The sequence below is a fragment of the Nerophis lumbriciformis genome, linkage group LG03 (assembly GCF_033978685.3).
Source record: "Nerophis lumbriciformis linkage group LG03, RoL_Nlum_v2.1, whole genome shotgun sequence".
Lineage (NCBI taxonomy): Eukaryota > Metazoa > Chordata > Actinopteri > Syngnathiformes > Syngnathidae > Nerophis > Nerophis lumbriciformis.
Window position 1 is genome coordinate 27,916,689 of NC_084550.2, and position 11,187 is coordinate 27,927,875.

The following is an 11,187-nucleotide window of genomic DNA, read 5'->3' on the forward strand; positions in this document are numbered from 1 at the left end:
AAGTGTATGTACACTTGTAAAGAACATCATGTCATGGCTGTCTTGACTTGACAATCATTATTATTTTTTTGTGATGTAGTGATTGGAGCACATACTTGTTGGTCACAAAAAACATTCATGAAGTTTGCTTTTTTTATGAATTTATTATGGCTCTACTGAAAATGTGAGGGTCAAAAGTATACATACAGCAATGTTAATATTTGCTTACATATGCTTTATAAATATATAATATTTGCTTTTATATGATGTATATGTCCCTTGGCAAGTTTATAATAATAACAATAATAATATATTTTATTTGTAAAATGCACTTTACATTGAGCAAACAACCTCAAAGTGCTACAGTGTATTAAAAAAATAAAAAGATAATAAAAATAAATAAAAATAAAAACTAGAACTAGCACGCATACATCTAAAAAAAGGCTTTTTTAAAAAGAAGGGTTTTTAAGACTTTTTTAAAAGCATCCACAGTCTGTGGCACCCTAAGGTGCCAAACATATTGCTGGGTATTGTGGCCAAACAGCTCCATTTTTGTTTCATCTGACCACAGAACTTTCCTCCAGAAGGTCTTATCTTTGTCCATGTGATCAGCAGCAAACTTTAGACGAGACTTAAGGTGTGGCTTCTGGAGCAAGGGGCTTCCTTCTTGCATGGTAGCCTCTCAGTCCATGGCGATGCTTGACTGTGGACACTGACACCTGGGTTCCAGCAGCTTCCAATTCATTGCAGACCTGCTTTTTGGTTGACTCTTGATCATCCAGACCAATTATCTCTCAGCAGCAGCTGATAGCTTGTGTTTTCTTCCTGATCGTGGCAGTGACAAAACTGTGCCATGCACTTTATATTTACCAACAATTGTCAGCACCGTTGCTCTTGGGACCTCAAGCTGCTTTGAAATGGCTCCAAGTGACTTTCCTGACTTGTTCAAGTCAATGATTTGGTTTTTTCAGATCTGTGTTGAGTTCTTTTGACTTTCCCATTGTGGCGTTTGTAACCGAGTCTAATGACCGCATCACATGAGCCCTGTTTAAATGGGCTCAGAGATGTCAGCAGGTGTCGTCAATCAGACTTTTCTACATCACCAAAATTGATCATGTATGTTGCTGTATGTATACTTTTGACCCAGCAGATTGCGTTTTATTCCTGATCGTGGCAGTGACAAAACTGTGCCATGCACTTTATACTTACCAACAACTGTCTGCATCGTTGCTCTTGGGACCTTAAGCTGCTTTGAAATGGCTCCAAGTGACTTACACTTATGATCGATTATTAATTATTTAATGGAGATGATGAATGTGCTCACCTTGTCGTTCCCCTTGTGATAGGGTATGCCCTGAGCGTACTGTTTGTTGAAGTCAAAGCCGTGCTGCACCAGGAACTGCACTGACTGGGGCTCTATGATGTACTCCTCTGAACAAAGCAGGGTGAGGTTGTACACCTGCACCAGGTACGTGTCTGCGGACTGGACAACGAGATGTGTAAATAGCATGGTCGCGTGTTAAGAAACTGGAGAAAAAGCATCTTCAGTCCTGCCTGGTCGCTGAGTTTCTTGTAGCAGGCGATTCCCAGGGAGAGGATGGAGCGAGAGCGTGCTGCGTGACATATGGCTTTGTACCTGTCTTCTATACACCTGCAGCACACAGATCAAGACACTGAGCAACACACACTTTATACCTGTCTTCTATACACCTGCAGCACACAGTAGAAGACACTGAGCAACACACATGTCTTATGCATTTCTCTTGCAGGTATACTCACGCAGCAAGCAATGACGTCCTGTTCCCAAGACCACTCAGCTCCTGTTGTTTGCAACAATCATGTATTAGTGACTTTTGACATGCAAATAAACATGTTTATAGAGCATATTACTCCCATTATTTGCAACAATTATGCATTAGTGACTTTTGACATGTAAATAAACATGTTTACACAGCATATTACTCTTATTATTTGCAACAATTATGTCTTAGTGACTTTTGACATGCAAATAAACACATTTACGCAGCATATTACTTCTATTTTTTGCAATAATTATGTATTAGTGACTTTTGATGTATAAATACACACATTTACACAGCATATTACTCCTATTATTTGCAACAATTACATATTAAGTGACTTTTGACGTGAAAATAAACATGTTTACACAGAACATTACTCCCATTATTTGCAACAATTATGCCTCAGTGACTTTTGACATGTAAATAAACACATTTACACAGCATATTACTTCTATTATTTGCAACAGTTATGCATTAGTGATTTTTGACATGTAAATAAACATGTTTACACAGCATATTACTTCTATTATTTGCAACAGTTATGCATTAGTGACTTTTGACATGTAAATAAACATGTTTACACAGCATATTACTCCCATTATTTGCAACAATTATGCCTCAGTGACTTTTGACATGTAAAAAAACACATTTACGCAGCATATTACTTCTATTATTTGCAACAGTTATGCATTAGTGACTTTTGACATGTAAATAAACATGTTTAGACAGCATATTACACCTATTATTTGCAACAATTATGCATTAGTGACTTTTGCATGCAAATAAACATGTTTAGACATCATATTACTCCTATTTTTTGCAACAATTATGTCTTAGTGACTTTTGACATGTAAATAAACACATTTACACAGCATATTACTTCTATTTTTTGCAATAATTATGTATTAGTGACTTTTGATATGTAAATAAACACATTTACACAGCATATTACTCCTATTATTTGCAACAATTACATATTAAGTGACTTTTGACATGTAAATAAACACATTTACACAGCATATTACTCTGATTATTTGCAACAATTATGCATTAGTGACTTTTGCATGCAAATAAACATGTTTACACAAAATATTACTCCAATTATTTGCAACAGTTATGCATTAGTGACTTTTGACATGTAAATAAACATGTTTACACAGCATATTACTTCCATTATTTGCAACAATTATGTATTAGTGACTTTTCACATGTAAATAAACACATTTACACAGCATATTACTCCTATTATTTGCAACAATCGTGCATTATTGCTTTTTGACATATAAATAAACATGTGTACACATCATATTACTCAAATTATTTGCAACAATTATGCATTAGTGCTTTTTCACATGTAAATAAACACATTTACACAGCATATTACTCCTATTATTTGAAACAACTATGCATTTGTGACTTTTAAAATGTAAATAAACACATTTACGCAGCATATTACTCACATTATTTGCAACAATTACATATTAAGTGACTTTTGACATGTAAATAAACACATTTACGCAGCATATTACTTCTATTTTTTGCAACAATTATGTATTAGTGACTTTTGATATGTAAATAAACTCATTTACGCAGCATATTACTCCTATTATTTGCAACAATTACATATTAAGTGACTTTTGACGTGAAAATAAACATGTTTACACAGCATATTACTCCCATTATTTGCAACACTTATGCATTAGTGACTTTTGACATGTAAATAAACACATTTACACAGAATATTACTCATATTATTTGCAACAATTATGCAATAGTGACTTTTGACATGTAAATAAACATGTTTAAACAGCACATTACTCCTATTATTTGCAACAATTGTCTGTGACTTTTGACATGTAAATAAACACATTTACGCAGCATGTTACTTCTATTTTTTGCAATAATTATGTATTAGTGACTTTTGATATGTAAATAAACACATTTACATAGCATATTACTCCTATTATTTGCAATAATTATGTATTAGTGACTTTTGACATGTAAATAAACACATTTACACAGCATAATACTCCTATTATTTGCAACAATTATGTATTAGTGACTTTTGACATGTAAATAAACACATTTACACAGCATATTACGACTTCCGGACGGCTTCGAAGCGATTCTGGACCACCATCCGCCGCCTCAGGAAGGGGAAGCAGTGCACTATCAACACCGTGTATGGTGAGGATGGTGTTCTGCTGACCTCGACTGCGGATGTTGTGGATCGGTGGAGGGAATACTTCGAAGACCTCCTCAATCCCACCAACACGTCTTCCTATGAGGAAGCAGTGCCTGGGGAATCTGTGGTGGGCTCTTCTATTTCTGGGGCTGAGGTTGGTGAGGTAGTTAAAAAGCTCCTCGGTGGCAAGGCCCCGGGGGTGGATGAGATCCGCCCGGAGTTCCTTAAGGCTCTGGATGCTGTGGGGCTGTCTTGGTTGACAAGACTCTGCAGCATCGCGTGGACATCGGGGGCGGTACCTCTGGATTGGCAGACCGGGGTGGTGGTTCCTCTCTTTAAGAAGGGGAACCGGAGGGTGTGTTCCAACTATCGTGGGATCACACTCCTCAGCCTTCCCGGTAAGGTCTATTCAGGTGTACTGGAGAGGAGGCTACGCCGGATAGTCGAACCTCGGATTCAGGAGGAACAGTGTGGTTTTCGTCCTGGTCGTGGAACTGTGGACCAGCTCTATACTCTCGGCAGGGTCCTTGAGGGTGCATGGGAGTTTGCCCAACCAGTCTACATGTGTTTTGTGGACTTGGAGAAGGCATTCGACCGTGTCCCTCGGGAAGTCCTGTGGGGAGTGCTCAGAGAGTATGGGGTATCGGACTGTCTGATTTTGGCGGTCCGCTCCCTGTTTGATCAGTGTCAGAGCTTGGTCCGCATTGTAGTCAGCTGGAGGCGTGTCTTAATGAAATTAAACAATGGATGTCCGCTAACTTCTTGCAACTCAACGCCAAGAAAACGGAAATGCTGATTATCGGTCCTGCTAAACACCGACATTTATTTAATAATACCACCTTAACATTTGACAACCAAACAATTACACAAGGCGAATCAGTAAAGAATCTGGGTATTATCTTCGACCCAACTCTCTCGTTTGAATCACACATTAAGAGTGTTACTAAAACGGCCTTCTTTCATCTCCGTAATATCGCTAAAACCCGTTCTATTTTATCCACTAGCGACGCTGAGATCATTATTCATGCGTTCGTTACGTCTCGTCTCGACTACTGTAACGTATTATTTTCGGGTCTCCCTATGTCTAGCATTAAAAAATTACAGTTGGTACAAAATGCGGCTGCTAGACTTTTGACAAGAACAAGAAAGTTTGATCATATTACGCCTATACTGGCTCACCTGCACTGGCTTCCTGTGCACTTAAGATGTGACTTTAAGGTTTTACTACTTACGTATAAAATACTACACGGTCTAGCTCCGTCCTATCTTGTCGATTGCTTTGTACCATATGTCCCGGCAAGAAATCTGCGTTCAAAGAACTCCGGCTTATTAGTGATTCCCAGAGCCCAAAAAAAGTCTGCGGGCTATAGAGCGTTTTCTATTCGGGCTCCAGTACTATGGAATGCCCTCCCGGTAACAATTAGAGATGCTACCTCAGTAGAAGCATTTAAGTCCCATCTTAAAACTCATTTGTATACTCTAGCCTTTAAATAGCCCCCTGTTAGACCAGTTGATCTGCCGTTTCTTTTCTTTTCTCCTCTGCTCCCCTTTTCCTTGAGGGGGGGGGGGGGGGCACAGGTCCGGTGGCCATGGATGAAGTGCTGGCTGTCCAGAGTCGGGACCCGGGGTGGACCGCTCGCCTGTGCATCGGCTGGAACATCTCTGCGCTGCTGACCCGTCTCCGCTCGGGATGGTGTCCTGCTGGCCCCACTATGGACTGGACTCTTACTATTATGTTGGATCCACTATGGACTGGACTCTCACAATATTATGTCAGACCCACTCGACATCCATTGCTTTCGGTCTCCCCTAGAGGGGGGGGGTTACCCACATATGCGGTCCTCTCCAAGGTTTCTCATAGTCATTCACATCGACGTCCCACTGGGGTGAGTTTTTCCTTGCCCTTATGTGGGCTTTGTACCGAGGATGTCGTTGTGGCTTGTGCAGCCCTTTGAGACACTTGTGATTTAGGGCTATATAAATAAAGATTGATTGATTGATTGCCGGCAGTAAGTCGGACACGTTTCCAGTGAGGGTTGGACTCCGCCAAGGCTGCCCTTTGTCACCGATTCTGTTCATAACTTTTATGGACAGAATTTCTAGGCGCAGTCAAGGCGTTGAGGGGATCTGGTTTGGTGGCTGCAGGATTAGGTCTCTGCTTTTTGCAGATGATGTGGTCCTGATGGCTTCATCTGGCCAGGATCTTCAGCTCTCGCTGGATCGGTTGAGAATCAGCACCTCCAAGTCCGAGTCCATGGTTCTCGCCCGGAAAAGGGTGGAATGCCATCTTCGGGTTGGGGAGGAGACCCTGCCCCAAGTGGAGGAGTTCAAGTACCTCGGAGTCTTGTTCACGAGTGAGGGAAGAGTGGATCGTGAGATCGACAGGCGGATCGGTGCGGCATCTTCAGTAATGCGGACGCTGTATCGATCCGTTGTGGTGAAGAAGGAGCTGAGCCGGAAGGCAAAGCTCTCAATTTACTGGTCGATCTACGTTCCCATCCTCACCTATGGTCATGAGCTTTGGGTTATGACCGAAAGGACAAGATCACGGGTACAAGCGGCCAAAATGAGTTTCCTCCGCCGGGTGGCAGGGCTCTCCCTTAGAGATAGGGTGAGAAGCTCTGTCATCCGGGGGGAGCTCGAAGTAAAGCCGCTGCTCCTCCACATCGAGAGGAGCCAGATGAGGTGGTTCGGGCATCTGGTCAGGATGCCACCCGATCGCCTCCCTCGGGAGGTGTTTAGGGCACGTCCGACCGGTAGGAGGCCACGGGGAAGACCCAGGACACGCTCGGAAGACTATGTCTCCCGGCTGGCCTGGGAACGCCTCGGGATCCCCCGGGAGGAGCTGGACGAAGTGGCTGGGGAGAGGGAAGTCTGGGCTTCCCTGCTTAGGCTGCTGCCCCCGCGACCCGACCTTGGATAAGCGGAAGAAGATGGATGGATGGATGGATGGATATTACTCCTATTATTTGCAACAATCATGTATTAGTGCTTTTTGACATATAAACATGTGTACACAGCATATTACTCTTATTATTTGCAACAATTATGCATTACTGACTTTTAACAGGTAAATAAACATGTTTACACATCATATTACTCCTATTATTTGAAACAATTATGTATTTGTGACTTTTAAAATGTAAATAAACACATTTACGCAGCATATTACTTCCATTATTTGCAACAATCACATATTAAGTGACTTTTGACACGTAAATAAACACATTTACACAGCATATTACTCTTATTATTAGCAACAATTATGTCTTAGTGACTTTTGACATGCAAATAAACACATTTACGCAGCATATTACTCCTATTATTTTCAACAATTACATATTAAGTGACTTTTGACGTGAAAATAAACATGTTTACACAGCATATTACTCCCATTATTTGCAATAATTATGCCTCAGTGACTTTTGACATGTAAAAAAAAACACATTTACACAGAATATTACTCATATTATTTGCAACAGTTATGCATTAGTGACTTTTGACATATAAATAAACATGTTTAGACAGTATATTACTCATATTATTTGCAACAATTACATATTAGTGACTTTTGATATGTAAATAAACACATTTACACATCATATTACTCCTATTATTTGCAACAATTACATATTAATTGACTTTTGACATGTAAATAAACACATTTACAAAGCACATTACTCCTATTATTTGCAACAATCATGTATTAATGGTTTTTGACATATAAATAAACATGTTTACACAGCATATTACTCCTATTGTTTGGAACAATTATGCATTAGTGCTTTTTCACATGTAAATAAACATGTTTACACAGCATATTACTCCTATTATTGGCAACAATTATGCATTAGTGACTTTTGACAGGTAAATAAACATGTTTACACATCATATTACTCCTATTATTTGAAACAATGATGTATTTGTGACTTTTAAAATGTAAATAAACACATTTCCGCAGCATATTACTCCCATTATTTGCAACAATTACATATGAAGTGACTTTTGACATGTAAATAAACCCATTTACGCAGCATATTACTTCTATTTTTTGCAACAATTATGTATTAGTGACTTTTGATATGTAAATAAACTAATTTACACAGCATATTACTCCCATTATTTGCAACAATTACATATTAAGTGACTTTTGACGTGAAAATAAACATGTTTACACAGCATATTACTCCCATTATTTGCAACAATTATGCCTCAGTGACTTTTGACATGTAAATAAACACATTTACACAGAATATTACTCATATTATTTGCAACAGTTATGCATTAGTGACTTTTGACATATAAATAAACATGTTTATACAGTATATTACTCATATTATTTGCAACAATTACGTATTAGTGACTTTTGACATGTAAATACATTTACACATCATATTACTCCTATTATTTGCAACAATTACATATTAATTGACTTTTGACATGTAAATAAACACATTTACAAAGCACATTACTCCTATTATTTGCAACAATCATGTATTAATGGTTTTTGACATATAAATAAACATGTTTACACAGCATATTACTCCTATTGTTTGCAACAATTATGCATTAGTGCTTTTTCACATGTAAATAAACATGTTTACACAGCATATTACTCCTATTATTGGCAACAATTATGCATTAGTGACTTTTGACAGGTAAATAAACATGTTTACACATCATATTACTCCTATTATTTGAAACAATGATGTATTTGTGACTTTTAAAATGTAAATAAACACATTTCCGCAGCATATTACTCCCATTATTTGCAACAATTACATATGAAGTGACTTTTGACATGTAAATAAACCCATTTACGCAGCATATTACTTCTATTTTTTGCAACAATTATGTATTAGTGACTTTTGATATGTAAATAAACTAATTTACACAGCATATTACTCCCATTATTTGCAACAATTACATATTAAGTGACTTTTGACGTGAAAATAAACATGTTTACACAGCATATTACTCCCATTATTTGCAACAATTATGCCTCAGTGACTTTTGACATGTAAATAAACACATTTACACAGAATATTACTCATATTATTTGCAACAGTTATGCATTAGTGACTTTTGACATATAAATAAACATGTTTATACAGTATATTACTCATATTATTTGCAACAATTACGTATTAGTGACTTTTGACATGTAAATACATTTACACATCATATTACTCCTATTATTTGCAACAATTACATATTAAGTGACTTTTGACATGTAAATAAACACATTTACGTAGCACATTACTCCTATTATTTGCAACAATCATGTATTAATGGTTTTTGACATGTAAATAAACATGTTTACACAGCATATTACTCCTATTATTTGCAACAATTATGCATTAGTGCTTTTTCACATGTAAATAAACATGTTTACACAGCATATTACACCTATTATTTGCAACAATTATGCATTAGTGACTTTTAACAGGTAAATAAACATGTTTACACATCATATTACTCCTATTATTTGAAACAATTATGTATTTGTGACTTTTAAAATGTAAATAAACACATTTACGCAGCATTATTACTTCCATTATTTGCAACAATTACATATTAAGTGACTTTTGACATGTAAATAAACACATTTACACAGCATATTACTCTTATTATTTGCAACAATGATGTATTAGTGACTTTTGACATGCAAATAAACACATTTACGCAGCATATTACTCCTATTATTTTCAACAATTATATATTAAGTGACTTTTAATGTGTAAATAAACACGTTTACACATCATATTACTCCTATTATTTGCAACAATTACATATTAAGTGACTTTTGACATGTAAATAAACACATTTACACAGCATATTACTCCTATTATTTGCAACAATTATGTCTTAGTGAGGGCTTCACGGTGGCAGAGGGGTTAGTGCATCTGCCTCACAATACGAAGGTCCTGAGTAGTCTTGGGTTCAATCCCGGGCTCGGGATCTTTCTGTGTGGAGTTTGCATGTCCTCCCCGTGACTGCGTGGGTTCCCTCCGGGTACTCCGGCTTCCTCACACCTCCAAAGACATGCACCTGGGGATAAGTTGATTGGCAACACTAAATTGGCCCTAGTGTGTGGATGTGAGTGTGAATGTTGTCTGTCTATCTGTGTTGGCCCTGCGATGAGGTAGCGACTTGTCCAGGGTGTACCCCGCCTTCCGCCCGATTGTAGCTGAGATAGGCTCCAGCGCCCCCCGCTACCCCAAAGGGAATAAGCGGTAGAAAATGGATGGATGGATGGATGGATGTCTTAGTGACTTTTGACATGGAAATAAACATGTTTACACAGCATATTACTCCCATTATTTGCAACAATTATGTATTAGTGACTTTTGACATGGAAATAAACATGTTAACACAGAATATTACTCCTATTATTTGCAACAATTACGTATTAGTGACTTTTGACATGTAAATAAACACATTTACACATCATATACTCCTACTATTTGCAACAATTATATATTAGTGACTTTTGCATGCAAATTAACATGTTTACACAGCATATTACTCCTATTATTTGCAACAATTATGCATTAGTGACTTTTGGACATGTAAATAAACATGTTTAGACATCATATTACTCCTATTATTAGCAACAATTATGCATTAGTGACTTTTGACATGTAAATAAACATGTTTACACAGCATGTTCATCTTATTATTTGCAACGATTACATATTAAGTGACTTTTGACACGTAAATAAACATGTTTAGACATCATATTACTCCCATTTTTTTGCAACAATTGTGCATTCGTGACTTTTGCATGCAAATAAACACGTTTAGACATCATATTACTCCTATTATTTGCAAACAATTATGCATTAGTGACTTTTGGACATGTAAATAAACATGTTCAGACAGCACATTATCTTAAATACTCCATCACGCACCGTGTCAAGAGCAAGAAAAGAGGATGACGTCATAGCCACCACCATAGCGGGCCAGAGTTCTTTGAAGTTGTCATGCTGGACATCAATGACCGGCACCACAAACGATGACGTCATAACGAGAGGCGGCGAGGGAAAGTCTACGACGAAGATTGAACTTGCGCGGCTCAGTTAGCTGATTTACTAAGAGGTGATACGGCGCGATGTGTGTGTTATGTTGTAAAATGTGAGGATTGTGTAAGAATTAATCATCTTTTAGACGGAGCGAATGAAAGCATTACCACGCCGCTCCACAGGATCCTGTGAGTGA

The 11,187-nt window shown here is 37.8% G+C and overlaps 1 protein-coding gene across 3 annotated transcripts in view; it reads right to left on the minus strand.

Moving 5' to 3' along the window:
* toe1 (target of EGR1, exonuclease) overlaps nucleotides 1–11,179 on the minus strand; it is a 46,183-nt gene extending 35,004 nt beyond the window's left edge. For all 3 annotated transcript variants that reach the window (XR_012050318.1, XR_012050319.1, XM_061936231.2), the window contains exons 1-4: nucleotides 10,881–11,179; nucleotides 1,759–1,799; nucleotides 1,534–1,630; nucleotides 1,304–1,462 (exon numbers count right to left, since the gene is read on the minus strand). Coding sequence is in view for 1 of the 3 variants with exons in the window: in XM_061936231.2 (XP_061792215.2) it covers nucleotides 1,304–1,462; nucleotides 1,534–1,630; nucleotides 1,759–1,799; nucleotides 10,881–10,994 (411 nt within the window). In the remaining 2 variants the exon portion in view is untranslated. The remainder of the gene's footprint in view (nucleotides 1–1,303; nucleotides 1,463–1,533; nucleotides 1,631–1,758; nucleotides 1,800–10,880) is intronic.
* Between the last annotated feature and the right edge of the window lie 8 nt (nucleotides 11,180–11,187).